At 34.9% G+C, this 21,888-nt stretch overlaps 1 protein-coding gene across 1 annotated transcript; it reads right to left on the bottom strand.

Moving 5' to 3' along the window:
• Positions 1-14,329: 14,329 nt before the first annotated feature.
• LOC136853297 (probable glutamate receptor) lies at positions 14,330-20,202 on the bottom strand. Its single transcript, XM_067128659.1, has 8 exons — positions 20,130-20,202; positions 19,031-19,258; positions 18,365-18,859; positions 16,818-16,965; positions 16,223-16,403; positions 15,646-15,833; positions 14,886-15,285; positions 14,330-14,537 (listed from the first exon to the last, which is right to left on the bottom strand). Exons 1-8 carry the CDS (start codon positions 20,200-20,202, stop codon positions 14,415-14,417), a joined length of 1,836 nt encoding a protein of 611 aa, XP_066984760.1. The 3' UTR covers positions 14,330-14,414.
• Between the last annotated feature and the right edge of the window lie 1,686 nt (positions 20,203-21,888).

Genomic DNA, 21,888 nt, shown 5'->3' with positions numbered 1-21,888 from the left:
GCTTGAATACTTGTAGGTTTTTTTACCTTTATATCAATGCGAAAAAAATAGAATATTTAGGTTGCTTGACAAAATTTACTTTGCCGAGAACTGAACATACCCAGACTAATGAATGAAACCAAATGAGAGTTTCGCAACATTTACTTTAAATTAAAATTTAGGTGAATGTCCAGAAGAACTCCGCATGCATAAAGTACCAAAATTAAAAGTAAAATGTAATATTTTTATATTTAAAGCGTTTTAGACGACTTCTTATGATGAGGAAACACCCACAATTTTGCCATATTAGCTATGGAGGGGTTGGGGACAGGTATTGTCTAAGATTATAAGTCAAAAATCGAAGATCATTCGATGGGGAACTAGTTTTTCTGAGAAACATTACACTCTTTCTGAGAAACATTACAGTAAAAAACTCATTTTCGAACTAACTCCAGTAAGATCAAGTCACGAAGTGCTACTGGATGTAAACAAACGACTTAGAAAATTTTCGAGGATGCCGATTAGATAATCATTAATATCTCGGATATGGTGAATCTCCTCAAAAAGTGTTCAGAGACAAAGTTTTATTATTTTATATTGTGAAAATTATAGTGTGACCTATTTTCTTATATCTCACCGCGGAGTTGTTCTGGACATGGACCAAAATTTACATTACGTGAAGGGAATTAAGAAAAGATACACAAAAAACATTAATAGTTTATGAGAGTCTGAGAGCGAATTGCGGCGGGAAATGACGATAGACCTATAACAAGTGAAACTTGGGTAATAAGAAGTTATAAGTCTACATGTCAAAATGGATTACACGACTTACGGTACAATTGCTCGTTTCATCAGTAAGTGGACAATACATGGAAATCAAAAGACTATCTAGCTTTTGCACAGTAGCATACGAAAGAAAAAGGAAAAATTATTGTATCCTTTGATGCCGCAAATCCTAACTTTTAACCAAATTTCACAATGATTTCAATAAAAAGCACGAATTGTCTTGCGATGCTACAATATCACAAGGATTCAACTAATCTTACGAAGGCTTAGCGAGTACCTTAGTGATAAGTCATTTGCATTAACAACATCAAAGTGCGTGATAAAGAAAATACTGAAACAGTATATATGTTGCTGAATACCTGTCTGTTAAAGAATTAGGACCTGTCCGCATTTGTCTGAAATGGTATTTTGCCATTAAACACATGCTATAATATATATATATATATATATATATATATATATATATATATATATATATATATATATATATATATATATATATTTATATATATATATATATATATATATATATATATATATATATATATATATATATATATATATATATATATATATGGAATCTACTGGTCAGTTTTTACTAGATGCATATGCAGTATCTAGTAACCACAATGATCTCGTAACTTCCTTCACATTTTTACATCAAAGTACCTTAGTCAAGGGCACTGTAAATAAGCTAAATTTCATATCATAAGAAAATATTTATTTTCGTATTCTCAGGCCTGGATATGTCTCGCCATTTGCACCGTGGGCGTTGGTCTTGCTATGGTGCCCCAAACTTGGGTCATGAGCTTCTACATGGATAAGGTGCCCAAAGGCTACAATGTCAACGACGCAGTATTCAACGTTTTTAGGAGCTTAGTCCGCCAAGAAAACCTGCTGGATTCCTCCAGCTTGCCCCACAAAGTGATCGTCTTATTTTGGGATATCTTTTGCTTAATTATAACAGGTAAGGGGATCCTGAAATAATTCAAACAAATATTAATGAACTACAGGTATGTGTGAGTGCATTCGGGTCGTTTCGGCCGTAAGCACGTTTACGTGCAAAATGGGCGCCGTGTTTAGTACCAGCCCCTTGGGGATGTACATAAAACATGAAATAATAGTGGTAAATACCATAAACATAACGTCTTACATTGTTTTGGATGTTACGGCCTAAAGTGACTTGCGGCCGAAACGACCAGGACCGGTGTGAGTTAGGCGTACACGTTCCAATGTGGACTCTGAGCGGTTAATATCTGCTTTTGGCTGATATATGAAATTTAGGCTGTCAAGCTAAGCACTGGGGCATTTTGAGCCATTTCAGCGCTTGAAACTGTTAAAAAGTGTGAGTTGTGATCCAGAAAACATAGAGATAAAGTATAAGGCTTTAAAGCAGGAACTGGGAGAAAACCTCTCAGGTGTACTAAGAAATAATACTTAGAAAAACTGGACAACAAGACTGAAGAAAGAAAATGGGAATTGAGGGAAGTAAAAGGCTAAAGAGTGAGTGCAGCTAGGGACCGAAAAGACACAGCAAATACCCTTTAGTAAAGCTGTCGTTTAACGACATTCATAGAAAAGGAATTCCAATAAACAACAGAAAGAGGTCAAGTTTAAGCACCACTTCTGTTCCAGCACAAACTTTGTAGATTCTGTGAGGTCAGAGCAACCGTTTCACCCACATCACTGAATTAATTATTATACGTTCAGAAGAAGATTCCCTATCCATCAGAGCCTCTGAGGCCTTTAGAAAATAATGCTAAAATTTTAACCATGAGATTTACCTATAATCCTGAAGAAATAGGTCATTGTCAAAATCACTGGGGAAAATCTTCTCTAAGCTCCAAGTGCCTTCATAGATTTATTCGAGTCATGGAGAAAAATAACAATTTCAGCCTTGATATTACCCTGTACGCTTCAGCAATTCGTTAAGGTAAAAAAATTCAGACAGTAACCACCAATCCCAAGGTATATACTTACTTTTCCATTTTCATCAGAGCAAATAATAATAATAATAATGATAATAATAATAATAATAATAATAATATAATAATAATAATAATAATAATAATAATAATAATAATAATAATAGTAGTAGTAGCAGCAGCAGATTAGCCTATGACCTTGAAATGAGCAAATCAAAATCACCGAGAATACTTATCTGACAAGCCTCATCAAAAACGTAGGAAATGAAATATTGACCTTTTAATTAACCTGTGCCACTGGATGAGAGCTGAAGGTAGAACATTATTACTAGAGTTAATGATTATTTTCAATTTTGGTTTATGATGAAAATACAAAGTTGGTATCTTTTTCAAACTCGACCATGTTTTACATTCTGGGTGGTTCAATTAATCCAGTGAGAATTTTGTCGGTATAGTTCACTTTGACACAGCTTTTCGTAGACTACTGTTTTCCATGTCACGTAAAATAACTATTGCAAATATACCTTCAAATTATGTTTTATAGTAGCTATGTTTAGTAACAAGGACCTCAAGTAGATTAAGCCACTAATTAAACAAGAGTACAAGGATTATACTTTATGTTAAGAATTAATCGTTGTTTAGACCTAACGCATAATGAAATGGTGATTTTCTTTCCTAGCTGTGTATTCTGGAATGCTGATATCATATTTAATCACGCCAACTTTAGAGAAGCCCATAGACTTTCTAACTGATCTCCCAGAGGCAAAAGCAAACGGATTCACTCTCCTCGTCACAGCTGAAACAAGTGACGAATATATGTTTAAGGTATGAATTTTGTTTGCTTATTTTTTCCAGTTAACACTAAATATGAAAGACTGAGCTTTGCTGCATCAGACTCGAAGATATAATAAAAAGACGACACAGAATAACATTAATAGCTAAAAATTGATGCAAACTACTTATTTAACATATTTTCTGATTGCTGAACAAGTGACGAATATATGTTTAATGTTTGAGCTCTTTTTTTTTTTTTAGTTGCGCTATTTCAAACTCAGGATGAAAAACTGACCTTCACAGTACCAGACCAGAAAATATAATATGTTAAAGGACAACAGGCTGCAACGCTAATAGCTCAGAATTGATGCAAACTGTCTCCTGTAATACTTTTCTTGATACTGCCTCTAGGATACCAAACTCTCACTGAAAATCTATTTTTATTTCCACAGGAAGCAGATCAGGGAATTTACGCAAGCACATGGAAGTTGTTTAATCACGAAGATAGATCACGGAGCTTCATTCCCACGGCTGACTATGGTTTTGATGTTGTAAGTTAAAAAATATTATTCACATATGTATAAACTACACGGGTCAAAATACTATGGTAACATATTAATGGATACTTCAGAACTTCCACAAATAAGTTGGCTAAAGATTTGGTCTTGCAGATTCCTTAAAATTTGCTGGATATCTACCATTATACATGGCCTCTTCTTGTATTACATATTGTTCTGTAGAGTCAAACTAAATAGAGAACTAATCACGCTGATTAAATTACTTGTTTCTTATGGGTATATAAAAAGTTATTTGTAAATGATAATTTTGTCTGACTGATTATTTTCCATTTTAGTTTGACAAATGTTTAATTTCATGTTCAGGTTGACCGCTGTAATATATTACTGTACAACTCTAAAGTTGGAAAAGTTCATAAAAAAACTTGATATCTTTGTTTAAAAGTGCTTATATATATATATATATATATATATATATATATATATATATATATATATATATATATATATATATATATATATATATATGGAATAAGTTATATATATATTTTTATATATATATATATATAATATATATATAAAATTTATATATATATATATATATATATACCTGTGTTATGTTACATTTCAGCAGTTGGAAAGTTCGTCAAAGAAAACCTAATATCTTTGTTTAAAATTATACTATATATATATATATATATATATATATATATATATATATATATATATATATATATATATATATATTGCGTGACTTATTTATTAAATTATAAGAAATCCTCACAGATTACCAATCAAAAGCGTGTACATTTCCTTATGGCCCAGTTAGCTGCGAAATTCATAGCTGTGCGCAGGGGTTTGGCAAATACCATTTCAGCCGTGAGACATTCGCAATCCAGTACTATGGCTTCGCCTGCATGCCTGGGTCATCATACCCTGAACAGTTTAATAAAATGTAAGTATTGTAACTTTGTTTCTTTTAGCAGCTTGAGTGACGTCATCAAGGTTATTACTTAAATTGTATTTGTTTCTTCCAGCAAGCGTGCAGCTTGAGTGACGTCATCAAGGTTATTATTTAGATAGCGTTGTTATACCTCGATTATGATTATATACGTTTTGAAAATTGTGTGGGAGAAGCATCTTGTGTTAATATTTATAGAATGATATCATTAGGGAAGGTGAAACTCAAAATATAAGTACTGTATATTAAACCAAGTTTAATTTTAGTTTCTAATCTTTGGTGGGTTCATAGGTAATACGGAGCAAAAACGAATGAATTATTTTGTATTCATCATATTTATACATGTATATATATATGTATATATATATATATACATGTATAAATATATTAAACCAAGTTTAATTTTAGTTTCTAATCTTTGGTGGGTTCATAGGTAATACGGAGCACTGTGAATGAATTATTTTGTATTCATCATATTTATACATGTATATATATATATATATATGTATATATATATGTGTGTGTATATTTATATATACATATATATATATTTTTATATATATATATATATATATATATATATATATATATATATATATATATATATATATATGTATATATATTATTAGCTGAAGCCATTGGGAAAGTTCAAATTGAAACGACAGAGTGCCAAGTACTTTCGTGTATTTTAACACATCTTCGGACCACAAATTGATACAGAGCACAAAATGAGTGAGCAAGAAAGCTCTCACAAAAGCAAAGTGAAGAAAAAAATATTAAAATTAATACAATTAGGCCATTACAAACAGAAAACAATGTTCGTCCAGATCACTTAACTACTTAACACCCAAACAAGTCACAATAAGGAAAGGAATTGCCTAATGACTGCATCATATACAGAAATGAATGATAAAAAGCCGAAGTTGTTATAGAATATTTCACCTTGGTAAGCCGCAGATAATCAACCTGTAAACATTTCCTCATTCCATTAAATACAGCTTTCTGCGCATCAACGAAGCAGCCCTGGTCAAGAAATGGATAAACGATGAATTCCTGAAGATAGCTAATAACCCGGGCGGTGACGACAGCGCAGGAACTCAGTCAATCAGCTTAAAGCACTTACAGGTTTGTTATTAAAATCTCGTCCTAAGACTCGATGAAGACGTGTATGTATATATATATATATATATATATATATATATATATATATATATATATATATATATATATATATATATATGAATGTCTTTTCCTGTAATACTACAGTGTAATATGAAAATAAAAAGGCCCATAAAACACTATTTAAACGTTGAAACCATATATTTCGGGCACTTGTTTCTGTGCCCCTGTTCACTGGTAGAATATGGACAGGTGGAAAGTTACAATGGTATATATACAAAAACATGAAGGTGTGGCCTTAGGCCTCCGATGTTAAGGAGGTGGCGTTTCTTAAGAAGGAGGAGATTGACCAAATTCCCTAGTGGTTTTGGCCTCATTAGCTCCCGTTTGGCGATGGATCTGGCGGTCGCGTTTCTTGGGTCATCTTCCTCAAAAGGGGTCCGAGGATTAAGGTGTCAATGGCGTCCGATTTCCAATGTCCTCCTGACAGGTTCATATTGTTGGTTTGATTGATGATAGCAGATTCCAGCATCTTTCTTTTGTACGGACAGCTACTCTTGAAAACCAACTCCGCCCCACTCCAGTTAATGACATGCCCTGTATTTCTAATATGTAGGAAAATTCCCGAACTCTCCGAAGCGTAACGTACTGATCTTTTGTGCTCTGTTATTCTTTGCGAGAGCGATCTACCTGTCTCGCCTACATAAATGTCATGACAATTACTACACGGTATCTTGTAAACTCCGGCTTCTTCCCTTTTGTTATTTAAGTATACGTTAACGAGCGAACTCCCGATGGATTTGGGATAATGGAAAATGAAAGGATTATTAGAACTGAGTTGCTCGGTGGCCTTTTGGATGTTTTTCATCGTATGGAAGCTTTATTTTGTTGTTGAAATCTATTTGTCTGTTGTGAGTGGGACCTCTGTAGTATATTTTATTTGCTTTATTAATAGCCCTCTCGATAATGTGTGGTGGATAGAGCAGTTGCGTTAGGTGTTGGCGGATCGTGTTAAATTCTTGATCCAGGTACTCATTTGAACATATCCTAAGTCCTCTGAGGAATAGGTTGCACCCTACCATGATTTTTACGGAGACGTCGTGGTAGCTTAAGAAATGAATGTAGGAGACAGCGAAGGTGGGTTTTCTATATACTGTAAATGCATACCTGTTCTGTTTTCTTATGATCAGTACATCTAGGAACGGGAGTTTTCCGTCCTTTTCCCATTCTGTTTTAAATTTTATGGTCGGAACTAGCGAATTTAGCCTATTAAAAAATTCCTTAAAGTCCCCCCAGCTATTGTCCCAGAAAGTAAAGATATCATCTACGTATCTAAGCCAGATCATATTATGGGGTTTGATAGACGACAAAAGTTCTGTTTCGAAATATTCCATGTACAAGTTTGCTAGAAGGGGTGATAGGGGACTTCCCATGCTACAGCCAAATTTTTGTTTGTAAAAATTACCATTGAAAGAAAACACGTTGTTAGTTACACAGAGGTTGATAAGTTTTAAAGTTTTATCTATGCCAAGAGGAAAATGGTCTTCATATGGTTGTAACTTCCTCTCTAAGAAAAACAACACGTCGGCAATCGGGACTTTAGTAAATAATGAATCGACGTCTAGACTGAGCAGTTTGATGTTGTTTGAGGGGATGTTTAAACTATTAAATTTTTGTATGAAATCTTCTGCATGTTTGACGTGGGAGGATGAGAAGGTTCCTAGAAAGGGTGATAACAAGTCTGCGAGCCATTTTGATAATTTGTACATGAAAGAGCCCCCTGCTAGATATTATGGGGCGTAAAGGAATCCCCATCTTTATGTGTTTTCGGGAGGCCGTAAAATAGGGGAGAGAGGGGTTGATTACCTTGAATGTCTCTAGTAATTCTATGTCTTTTTATTGCCCCTATGGTTCTAACTGATTTGTTAAACTGAGCAGCAATATTTGTTGTGGGATCTTTCGTTAATTTGTCGTAGGTCCGCATCGTTTAGAAGTTCTTGAACTTTATTGATGTATGTCTCCTTGTCTACAGAGGTCCCACTCACAACAGACAAATAGATTTCAACAACAAAATAAAGCTTCCATACGATGAAAACATCAAAAGGCCACCGAGCAACTCAGTTCTAATAATCCTTTCATTTTCCATTATCCCAAATCCATCGGGGAGTTCGCTCGTTAACGATACTTAAATAACAAAAGGGAAGAAGCCGGAGTTTACAAGATACCGTGTAGTAATTGTCATGACATTTATGTAGGCGAGACAGGTAGATCGCTCGCAAAGAATAACAGAGCACAAAAGATCAGTACGTTACGCTTCGGAGAGTTCGGGAATTTTCCTACATATTAGAAATACAGGGCATGTCATTAACTGGAGTGGGGCGGAGTTGGTTTTCAAGAGTAGCTGTCCGTACAAAAGAAAGATGCTGGAATCTGCTATCATCAATCAAACCAACAATATGAACCTGTCAGGAGGACATTGGAAATCGGACGCCATTGACACCTTAATCCTCGGACCCCTTTTGAGGAAGATGACCCAAGAAACGCGACCGCCAGATCCATCGCCAAACGGGAGCTAATGAGGCCAAAACCACTAGGGAATTTGGTCAATCTCCTCCTTCTTAAGAAACGCCACCTCCTTAACATCGGAGGCCTAAGGCCACACCTTCATGTTTTTGTATATATACCATTGTAACTTTCCACCTGTCCATATTCTACCAGTGAACAGGGCACAGAAACAAGTGCCCGAAATATATGGTTTCAACGTTTAAATAGTGTTTTATGGGCCTTTTTATTTTCATATATATATATATATATATATATATATATATATATATATATATATATATATATATATATATATATATATATATATATATATATATATATATAATAACGAATCTAAGTTGAAATATCGGAATAAGTAATAATGAACTCAGGATCGACTCTGTTTACAATTGCTTAGAAATTTTCTGTCAATAAAAAATTTCATAGTAAGTTTCAAATGAGCATTCAGTTATTTCAAACCTCAGCAATATGCTATTCATACTTCAGCAAGAAAAAAAATATAAGTGTGTCCATGAATTAAAATCCCATATTCAATTACCCATTTGTACAATATTATTTCCTAACTCCATTTACAAATTCAGTGAATCTTTTTTCTATTTCAGGCAGCGTTTTACATGGTCTTCATTGGTTTCTTCGTTGCTGCAATGATATTCCTCGTTGAACTGTCTCTTTCAAAAGGTATAAATAATTCATTTTGTATTTTCATTCCCTCGTCAGAATAATTTTTTTGTTCCATGGTGCTAAAAGGAAGTCCTGAGCAATATATATATATATAAATAAATATATATATATATATATATATATATATATATATATATATATATATATATGTATATGTATATTGCTCTCTCTCTCTCTCTCTCTCTCTCTCTCTCTCTCTCTCTCTCTCTCTCTCTCTCTCTCTTCTCTCTCTCTCTCTCTCTCTCCCCTTCCTGTCTGAACTTTTGGCATTAATTCATGTGGAAGGATACTTGAGTGTATCTATTATCTTTGTGCCATTTATATTATATATATGTGTATATATATATGTATATATATATATATATATATATATATATATAATATATATATAAATGGCACAAAGATATCCTACACTAAAGTATCCTTCCACATGGGTTAATGTCGAAAGTTCAGACAGGAGAGAGAGAGAGAGAGAGAGAGAGAGAGAGAGAGAGAGAGAGAGAGAGAGAGAGAGAGAGAGAGAGAGAGTTAGGAATACTCAAGGAATATGAACATAAAATTTGGAGCAATAGATCCAAGCCTCTTGATTTTCTGCACCACTAAGTTGTGTGATTGCATAACATTTGTGTGTTGTATCTAAATACAACTTAGAAATGTTTTTATTTCCAGCAAACAGAGTAAACTTGTTAATGTTTAATGCTATATCATGCTATATAACAAACAAGGTGCATATATAGATATATCTATCTTTTTTGTGTGCATAGTACCTTGACCATGGTAACCCAGTCTTCTGCTGATAGCGTTTTTGCTGAGCTGTGCTTCTATTTGTTCAGCCTGTCTAAAGTCAGTTGAAATGATAACATATTTTGAAGCCGGTTTTAGGCTTGTTTTATTTGTTACGTTAATTTAGTTTTTCTTATGATCAATTCCATTTTCTGTTCTTATAGTGACGTCTTCATTACGTTATGCCCAAGGTAGTTATGCCTCTGAATTTCAAATCAGTGTTTGTATCAGCTTATAAAATACATCTCTTTTCAAGCACTCGTCTTTTCCTAAACCATACATAAGGTACATAAAAACTTAATTCCTGCCTTTACCCTTATAGAGAATAGACTTTACATTTGCAGTCATTAAGTAAACTGAGATACTTCATGCTGTAGAATTATGACTTATCGATGTAGTTTCAAAGAAGTCAAATAACAAAAATGAAAGGTAAAATTGACTAGCTGAGGCCAAATAAACTCAAAAAATAATTTACTTTGCCACAGAAAATCCTGCTGAAATAAAGAATTAGCAGTATAATACTTTTTCCTCGCCATGCATTACTAAGACAGAATAAATTCTTGGCTACATAAGTAGTTTAAAACTATTTGCATCACTAAATACAAATACCCGGAAGAAAAGGATAAGCATCTTCAGTATCAGAAAAGAAGGAAACGGGTAGGTCTCACAACTTAGAACACAAGAAAGGCAGCAGTTTTTTCAATACTTTACTTGATGACGTCAAAGGGACCTGATTTTGGAGAAATTGTGTATGACGTTCGTTATTAACCTACTGTGCAGAATAAACTTTATCTAGTTTTCACATTGATTAAATTTTTTTACATACAGTACTGTATATCGACGTCAAAGGGACCTGATTTTGAAGACTGTGCAGTATATGGCGCGATTTATAAACCTACCCTGAAGAATAAAACTTTATCTAGTTTTCACAGTGATTAGAAATTTTAAATATTGCATATAGACTTAATAATACTTTTAATATAGTTCTATGGCTGGGATATCTGTTTTAATTAGTTCTGTTCTGATTTCAGGTCAGTCTAATAAGTGAACGTCAAGGCCAGACACAAAGCAACCAGCATACTATGGCGAGTACCATCCACAGTTCCAGTTACCTCATTGATTTCTCTCTAACGATGCATAAATTCTTCCACCTTCATCCAAACACCCTAGTGCGAGTATAAGTGGACAAGCTACTATTTATAGGATAAATTAGGAGCAGAAATGTTTGCAGGTATCACGTGACGAAACCATTATATCTAAGCGTTCTAATTCTTTTCTTCTTCTTTGTTCGTATTACTGTCTCCATTGTCGTCTTCTGGTGCTGACTCTCCTCTCAAACTCTTGGAGAGAGTTGTGTCGTCAGTTAAGTTTGTTTTGACAGCTCTTAATGTTGAATTGTGGCATAGACGTAAAGTAAGTTAATTATGTTTGTTAGATAAAGTGTACTGCAACGATAAAAATCCTTTGCACTCTTCTTTACCTAACCCAGCTGTTTTCGCTCGTAACACTAGGCAGACTGCTGCTGCAAACAGTGTTGTTTTCTACCATCAGGTTAAATGCTACTCAGTTTTCTGGAAGTTTTATCTTGGTTACACCTGAAAAGCGGAGTAGTTACCTATTGCAGGTGTGAACTCTTCTGATTTTCAAAATATTCAAGCCAGGAGCAAATTCATTCCTGCTCTCTTCTGGTGTCTACTGAATTTCAAGTGTACTGGTTTTATTTACTATTCCCTCATGTTTATCTATTTATCACCTTTTCCTAAATCTTGTCTCTCTCTGTAGGATAATTTACCTATGGATCCCTTTTGGGATTATAGTTTGTTGACTCTGTCCATAAAGGTTTTCAGCTGAAGGTTTAAAGTAAGTATACCTTAGTTTTACCAGACCACTGAGCTGATTAACAGCTCTCCTAGGGCTGGCCCGAAGGATTAGACTTATCTTACTTGGCTAAGAACCAATTGGTTACCTAGCAACGGGACCTATAGCTTATTGTGGAATCCGAACTACATTATAGCGAGAAATGAATTTCTATCACCAGAAATAAATTCCTCTAACTCTTCGTCAGCCGGCTGGGGGAATTGAACTCCGGCCCATCGAGTGACAGTCTGAAGCTTTAAAGAAGCATCTGGCTACTATAAGCACCAATGTATGGGTTCCTCGATCCACATAAATCAAACTGACTTGCACTGGGACATGTGTTCCATTCGAAAATCATAAGTAAACTGCACATTCGAATAGGCATGGCTTTCAGAAATAGCCATTACTATAAAACATCATTGAGAGCAACCACCTCTTCACCATCCAACAAACAATATTCATTGTTCCCAAAGGGTTACGTGGCAATGCAAAGTTTTCATAGCCATGTACTAATATTGGCTGCCAATATTTTCCACAGAAATCAATGCTTGAGACCAGCAGTCTGTACTTACGGCATTTATTCCATTGCTTACCTTGCTGTTATGTGCTTACATATAATATATATATATATATATATATATATATATATATATATATATATATATATATATGTGTGTGTGTGTGTGTGTATATATATACATTCATACATACATACACACACACACACACACACACACACACACACACATATATATATATATATATATATATATATATATATATAGAGAGAGAGAGAGAGAGAGAGAGAGAGAGAGAGAGAGAGAGAGAGAGAGAGAGAGAGAGATTTGTGTGTGTGTTTTGAAACACACACTTTCAATATTGTCTGTTGCTTACAGGAAAGAAAATTAATTTGTTAATGTTTATATTGATATCGACAATAGGTTTCAAAATTATCTCCAAAACATACTCACTTAGAATAGAAATTCTATCAGGAGACTTCTCTTAATGATCCAGATGTTTGCACCTCAGAGCTGTTTTATATAAAACGGGGAAAGCGTAAATAAAACATTATTTATTGTCCTTCAGACAATAAATGCATGTTCTAAGTCGAAGTGATAATTTGTTTGAGTTTTTATGTATTTCTTATTAAGAAAGCATTTTATTCAAAGGTCTAACTCCCAAGAGAGCAAGAAGCGTGCAAAAAGATTGAACAGTAAAGGTTATGAAGCGGCAAAGCATTAAAATGCGAATTTCTTTTGTTCCACGGACATTCTACTGAATTTATTTTACTACAGTAAAATGATTAACAGCTTGAAATACAATAAGATCAATCATAGAAGCTGATATATAAAACTGCTGACGTATTTTGTGCTTTTTTCTATTCTTGTCATTTAAAAGCTGGTTCCCTTTAATACTCACTTCCTGAAGTCAAAACCTTATATTTACACTTTTTTTTTTTTTTTTACAAGGAGTGAGATTGCATGCCCAAGTAATGCTCCCGCCAAATTCTATGCGCGTGAATGTTTGTAAAAGAGAGTCAGGCGTGGGCGACTCAGTTATAGATGTTGATGAAGTACAATAAATAAATTTCCAGGTAGAGATAGGGAGGGAAGAATATAGACACATGGACCTCCCGGCAAACATGATCAGAACGCCACAGAATTCAGGATTCAATGAGGAGGGGTCCAGATGTTGAGAAAAAGTAATTAACATTAAAAAAAACAAATTCGAAAGGCCGGCAATCATCTACATTTATCTTGTCAGGTGTGTTAAAATACAAGACCCTTAGGTAATTAAGCTAAGTCTCGTTCTTCTCGGGGAAATAAATAGTTTGTTCATCTTTATAACCTCGTTCAAAATGAACCGAACTAGCAATATCAACTGCGAGGATCCAAACGAAAAATGAACTCCATTTCCGGGAATGAAATTTATATCAGTGGTGCATTTCTGAATCTTTCCCAAACGATAATTGAGTGATTAAAGTTCTTTCACAACCTGCTACGCAAACCTAAATTACAAGATGGAAGTCAGTGTTGTTCTGATAGGTTTCTACAGTAGTTTAACTGACATTTAATGATATACGTGATAAAATAACTGGAATAAACTGCTCACATTCTTTACAGCAAACTTAAGTTAAACGCTCAGAAAGAAAATAATTGTAAGTTTACATTCCAAGTGACTGTTAAATAAAAAAAATTACCCTAAATGTGAAAAATTTCCATAGAAAAATAAAAACATATCACACACGCAGCATAAATAGGCCATATGGAACTGAGATCGAACCAAAAACGCTGCAGAAATTATATTCCGAAACCCAACAGGACTGTATGCCGGTATGACGTATTCCTTAATATAAAGGAAAATGAAAGATCGACTCATACCACTGTACTATTTGATTCTTATTCCTTCCACTTATATAATTTACGAGAAGAAAATATCTGGAAGCATCAGACCGAAATTGCAGAAACGTCACTTCCGAAGATATTCTGTGATGAAGGCCACAGATGATACCACTAATCCGAACGCAAGGATTAAGAACGGGCCTTGGAGATGGCCTATGGTTAGAGATTGCTCGCTGGATTCTATCACCCCCTGAAAGATAAATACTATTAAATATTTGCTATTATGTTACTTTCCATGGGAAAAATCTTTCATTGTAATTACAGTTTATTTATTTATTTTTTTTTGTTAGCGGGACGTCAGTATTTCAAGTTACAGATCTTTCTTTTGGCTAAAAAATCAGATATTTACATCAAAATAGATTCACAGGTTAGCACAAAACTTGACTGAATGGCACAGAATTGCTTATTATATAATGCAGAGAGAGAGAGAGAGAGAGAGAGAGAGAGAGAGAGAGAGAGAGAGAGAGAGAGAGAATGTCGCATTTATCATTTCACTATTTCACTAATTCCTATAAACATCCTAGCTTCATCAAATTACCCTTTTGTTTTTCCTCCTTATCTCATCCATTATATCATCGTACCACTTCTGCACCAGCCCAGACTCCACCAAGCGGCGAATACCTTCGTCGAACTTGAACTTCCAGGGCGTATGTTTCCGGAAGAAGAAGGCTAAATTAGCCTTGTAGACCTGCTCCTTCATGAAATAGACCACATCGCTGTAGCCCATTTCGATGTAGATGAGCTGGTTGTAGGAGAAGGTCTCGACGTGGGCGTGAGTACCCTGAAGAACCAGCTCAACGCAGCCTTCTTCGCCGAAATATTCTTGATCGACGGTCGTTGGGACTAGGTCTAGTTTCGATCCCAGAGCGAAGAGCTCCTCGTCCCTGGAGGTGGCCAGGGCTTCCGGTACGAACTCGCCGTAATCCAGCATACACACCCTGTGTTATTATACATTAATATTTTTCGTTACAGTGCGTATGTCATCATACATGCAAGTGCTGATAAGCAATTTCCTGTTCGTATTAATACCTCATCTGTTTTCATTAATAAGGAACCACTTTGCATAGACGTACACTTGAATGTCAAAGAAGTCAAAACTTGTCAAAACACATAGCCTATTTGTTATTTCATTTGATTAGGATTTTTTATCTCACTCTTTCTGTATAAGAAGACTTTATTCATTTATTTATTTATCTATTTATTTATTTATTCATTCAGTCACTTATGTACGTTTTTTTAAGATGGTTTACTAAGGAGCTGCCTTTCTTATCATAAATCAGTGCCTACCCTCGATTCACCTGAAATCACTCTCAGCCAACTGTCCAATGCTTCGTATCCTTTTGGGATAGGCAGGGATCGTCAGGACAGCAATGAGGTTACAGGTGTAAGACAGGACGATGACGAAGGCAGACACCCACCAGATAACTAAGAACACCTTATGGATCCAGGAAGATGGGAGTACAATTCCACCTTGGTTTATCAGACTCTGTTGAATACAGAGGAGAGAAACCTCTAACCAGATATTTCAAATATGTTGTTTATTCTTTAATTTGCATAGCCAGGAACATAACAATAAGTAATGATGACTGAAAAATACTTATGGTAAACCACACGGCAGCACGTATATTACAATAGGCCTACTCCTAAATAGGTTCATAAATTAAAATTAAGGCAATCGCACCGATTAAGAAGCAAATAATCTAATGTATATTAGGCCTACTCCTAAACAGACTCATAGATTAAAATTAAGGGAAACGTACTGATTAAGAAGCGAATAATCTATGTAAAAAATAAATCTTGAATAGCAAAAAAAAAAAAAAATGACAGATCGGAAGAGAAAAACGAACAAAATCCAACACACAGAACCCTCCATACCTTCGCGATATCCATAAAGGATTCGAAAAAGGATCTCGTGTTCTGTTCCTGCAGGAAGTAGTACGTTATAGCCATGAGGATAAGAGCCACGACGACTCCGCCCCACACAATCGGAGTGAAGGGATACGTTAGGCTGAGCCATCGAGGTAGGGGTGGAGGAACTCTTATCGTAAATCCAAACCTGGATCGAAAAAATATCGTATGAAAATATTGTTCTATTAGTCTACTGTATAGCTGCTATGCTTGGGTCTAAAAAGGATTTGTGAGGATGCCTTATCAAACCAAAATCCTTCAAACTAGCAGCTTTGTTCGTACATTGACCAATTAGGGTGACAGGATCTTCGAGCCAGTATTAATTGGAAAAGCAACTGGCAACATGATGATGCGCACGCGCTAATAACAACAGAGCTTCCCGCTCGTCATAGATGATATGAAAAGTTCTGGTGTTTATAAATCAATAAATCATCAGATGTAGAGTATTAGATATTTGATACGGGCAGTAAATCCTAAACAGTATTCTATATTGTTAAAGGATCATAAACTTTTCACTTATCTGTGCCTTATTTACGACTTTCGGTTGTGATTTTACTCTTACCCTTCGTTGTAATGAGGAACCGAGAAGTCGAAGTACTGAGCTCTTTCCTGAGTGACAGAGAAGTAGTTGACGGCAAGATCTTTGTCTCCTCTCAAGACATCACCGAGCATCCCTACCCATGTGCCGTTGACTATCTCGCCCCATTTATCTGCAGAATAAAGGACGCGAATAGAATTATATATATATATATATATATATATATATATATATATATATATATATATATATATATATATATATATATATATATATCTGACTGCCGTGGTAGCGCAGTGGTATGATTCTCGGCTACCAGTCAAGAGGGCTGGGGATCAAATCCAGCCACTCACTGATAGCACGGATTGAGCCACTGCAAAAATCCGCCAGCACGTCAACCTAACGTTGGGAAAAAAACCTGAGAGGTTCAGTAGGAGAATAGGTACCTGCCGTTGGGCTGGGGAGTTAAACAGTGGCCCTAGCAACATGCTGGCCATGTGTCATAGGCATTGGGACCTGTACCCCCTCTGGCTGTCGGCCTAAGAAACAGGTGATCAGTGGCTGCCATATGAGCCTACAGAGACCCAGGAGGACTTCAACCAATTTATATATATATATATATATATATATATATATATATATATATATATATATATATATATATATATATATATATATATATATATATATATATATTGTTTGTGCATGTGTGTTTGTATGAGTGCTCCCATGCATATGTACACACGTATTGACAGGAACTCATAAGGATTGTAAGTCATAAACACACATTAGCACAATGCCTTTTGTTTCCTTGTGGGCCTTACTGAAAGTCACTCATATAGAAGACCAAATTATACACATGTAATACTGTTTTTGAAAGATTGCTGTATTTCTTGAGACCCCTCAGTTAATCAAGTGTATCTTTTTGAATCACATGATTTTCTCTCTATCTTTGGTCTTTGCTCTAACTGCAAAGTATTAAAATGGACGACTACGGGACTGGCACATTCTATTCCCTGTCATTCGTATTAGATATACAGTTTTTTTTCCTAATTCTCACACTCTCAAGCACTTTTCCTTTTTTTATTTAATGAAATAAGGAATTTTGAGGCAATGTTTCATTCAATATAGATTTCATTTACCACCTAAAATTATGTCCATCATTTTTTAAATAGTCGTACAACGGTTTTACTGAAAACATTGCTTGTGTAAAGATTTACCTGTCTAGAGTTTTATATATGTATGTATGTATGTATGTATGTATGTATGTATGTATGTATCTATCTATCTATATATATATATATATATATATATATATATATATATATATATATATATATATATATATATATATATATATATATATATATATATATATAGATAGATAGATAGATAGATAGATAGATAGATAGATAGATAGATATAGATACATATACATATATTTATATATACGTACATATGTATACTGTGTATATATATATATATGTGTGTGTGTGTGTGTGTGTGTACACTTATATACTGTACTCTTGTTAAAAGATTGTTCACAAAGTACAGGTGCGCACGAATCTCACCGTCACTCGAGCCCTTCGTGAAAGTGAAGGTGAAGTTGATCCACCCGCCGAGAGCATCCATGATTCTTTTGCTGGTGCCGTCGAACGTCTCATTATCCCTGCTGTAGAAGAAGGGCATGTCCGAATTGTCACTCGACACGTGCAGCGTCGACTCCTCCAGAGACTCGAACCTGTCGATGAAGAGGTCCTCCCACTTCGGGAAGCCTTCGAGGGACCAGGTGCCAAGCCTGATCAATTCCTCTTGGGGATGGAAGGGCAGCCAAGTAAAAACTCGGAAACTCAGAGTCATGCTTCTGTTCCCTTCGGAGGCGTCCTTTGTGACCAGGCACAGGAGGGTGACGGAGGAGGTCTGGCTCGATAAGGGCTCGCGTCTCACGGTGTTGATGTTACAGTCTTCCCGAAGAGAAATGAGAAGGAATCCGGCGAAGGACGTTCCTTGGGGCTCGAGGGAGACGGTCGTTAGGTTTTCATGCTTGACATAAACGAAAACCGTTCCTAAGATAAAACGGTTCAAATGACAATGAAAATGTAATTAACGTAACAAAAGTGAAAATTCCTTTTGTCGCTTTGACCATCTTGCAATAACAATCACAGAAATATCATCTGAACTTTTTTTTTTATTCTTGTAAATAAGCAAATTACTTACATATGAACTCATACTTTTACCTGTATTATAACGACGGCTATACTCTATATTCTCAAAACCAATTTCATAAGGGATACTCTCATTATTCTGATGAAGATTCAGTTCATCATAGTCAGTGGGTTTATCTACTTCAGAATCAGAATAACTCGAACTGGAAATTTCGTCGACGAGAAATCTTGACAGGGACAATGGCGTCTCCGTTTGAATCAAGAGCCAATCTAAGTTAATTCGTCCTTCTACTTCCGGATCTAAATAGAAATGGATTTGTCTTTGAGCCAGTGGCCCTCTGAATACTTCCTGCAGGGTCTCCAAAAGTAGATGTTCTTCAGATGTCCATCGGGTGTTATCATTCAACGTTTCCGGATATAAATTCATCCTCTCTGCCGAAGGAACTGCATAGGGAGACTGAAGAATCCCATCGAGAATGCCGGCCTGGATATGTGGCACTTTCACCAACTGAACCTTTAGTAAGAAAAGGAGTATTCTCCAAGCCATTATATATATTCGATTCATTTCCCAATAAGCTCATGGACCTGGAAATGAAATTTGATTTATTCAGGACGAAGTTCTTATCCTAAGTTCATTTTTATTTGTTATAGGATCATAATTTTATAGAATACAGTTAATGTTCCAATGGAACAAGCTAGCTGGCCATTCACGTTAAACTAGCCCACGGTCTAGGCTAACCCCAAGCGGACACCTGACTTATTACCAACAGGATGTGTACTGTACATACCTAGGTCAAAAGGGGTATTAGAATTTAAGATCAACAGATTAATAGGGAAACTAATGTTTATAACATGAAACAATGGGCAAGTTGAATACGATTTGGAAATCAAATAGACTGAAACTGCATACGAAAGTAGGATTATGCAAAAGACTAATACGATTTGTATTGCTTATATGGACATGAAGCTTTGAATGATGATGAAAAAATGTTGTCGATTTTGAAGAGATACTTTAAGGGAAATTATGGGATTTCCAAGAACAGACGAGATAATTTTGAAAGGGAGATGGATACAGATTGGACGTGTCCTTCGTACAACTCTTAGGAGATAACACCTAACATTGTCAGCGGTCTCCTATGGCCACCAGAAGAGTTGGAGGACCCAAACCTACTTGAGTGAGAACTATGAGATGAGAGGCTGGAGAAGAGCGGAGATTTGTGGAAGATGAAGCACAGGAAAGACATGAGGGCGGAATTTCCCAGAGGCCCATTGCGTCACCTTGCGTTGGAGATGATGATGATAATGATGATGATGAACTTCAAAGTAAGCCAGCATGTGACTGACAAACGCATCAAGTCCATACAGCCAATCCAAGATAAAGGTAGTGCCTAGATCAGTGTCAAGATAATCCCGTTTATAACAGTAGAGGTTTTTTCAGAAAAGGAAAATTTGGGTTTGTGACGTAACAGAAGTGCAAAATGTCTTTTAAAGTTTCGTCAAAGATGCATCCTTTTCCTATTGCTAATTTTCATTATGACCGAGCTTCTTTACAGAAGCTTTTGGAAATATATTATAGTCTCTTCACTGAAAAAGCAATCACCCCTTTTCGAAATTAATATTCTCGAGTGCAAAATTCCATTTATGCATCAATTTCAATAACTTTCTTCTCATTATCTTTCACTTGGACTGCATTTGTGTTTTATCCAAAACATACCATTTGGCATAATAATTAAGAGGCATTAGTATAGCTATAAGAAATTAGAATTTTTGTGCGTATATAATTAACGTTGTATGACAGCAGATATTTTCGAAAACCTGAGACAAATGATACATCAGCGTTCCATATTTATCATTTTTCCTGATATTCCTCCCTTAAGGGAATACTCTATTTCCTTGAGAACTTTCACACAATTTAAGCCCAAGACTTTGTGCCTACGCCGTTGTTGGTTTGCATCGACACTTTCATGGAATCTTTACTTAAACTGGACGTTCATTAGCTCAATGACAGGTTTATTCAACCATACATTTCAAATGTTGACAGACAAACTTAGAGATGAGGCTTCTTTTTATTTATTTATTTATTTATTTATTTATTTATTTTTGTATATTGCATTTTACTACGTAAACCAAAATGTATAAAATTCATATATCTATGGTGTAATCGTACGAACAAAACAATAGTCATCACGGCTATTTATTAGTTAAAAATATGGATAAAAAACATACATTTTATTATCAATTTATTAAGAAATAGAGTTAAAGAAAAAGCTACTTAATCCGATTTTTGTTTCTTGAAATGATCTGCAAACCGAATTTTGTAGCTTTCTGCTTATAATGGGATCGTAACTGTGTTACCAAACACATCGTTACCCAAGCATTTGTTTTAAAAATAGTCAGCCACAATGTTGATGAAATATAAACACAAAATGTTATCTTAATAAAATATTAGGCACTTGCTTTTCGCAGGGCCCTAATGGGATTTAGATTTTATGAAGTTACCATGTACCTCCAGTCAATAGAATATTTAATGTTTATAGAAATATATAGTGTTCTGATAAAGTGCTGGCAATCGGTTTACTGAACAAAAAACACAATTTACGCTTGCTTTCAGAACAATAGCTTTACCTGGCCCAAGCAGATGTTGGTACCTATTAAGAGCTTGGCGAACATGTGAGTGATAAATCAGGAAATGAACTTCATTCTAACAGTCGTGAGCCAGAGTATTATACCACTTAGCCACGAAACCCACTGACCCTTCCCAACCCTTGAGTAACCAATATATATATATATATATATATATATATATATATATATATATATATATATATATATAATATATATATATATATATATATATATATATATATATATTTTATATGTACAGATATATATATATATATATATATATATATATATATATATATATATAT

The sequence above is a fragment of the Macrobrachium rosenbergii genome, chromosome 27, assembly GCF_040412425.1.
Source record: "Macrobrachium rosenbergii isolate ZJJX-2024 chromosome 27, ASM4041242v1, whole genome shotgun sequence".
NCBI classification, from domain to species: Eukaryota; Metazoa; Arthropoda; class Malacostraca; order Decapoda; family Palaemonidae; genus Macrobrachium; species Macrobrachium rosenbergii.
The sequence above is the reverse complement of the archived record's forward strand: the minus strand, read 5'-3'. Positions and strand labels throughout refer to the sequence as shown.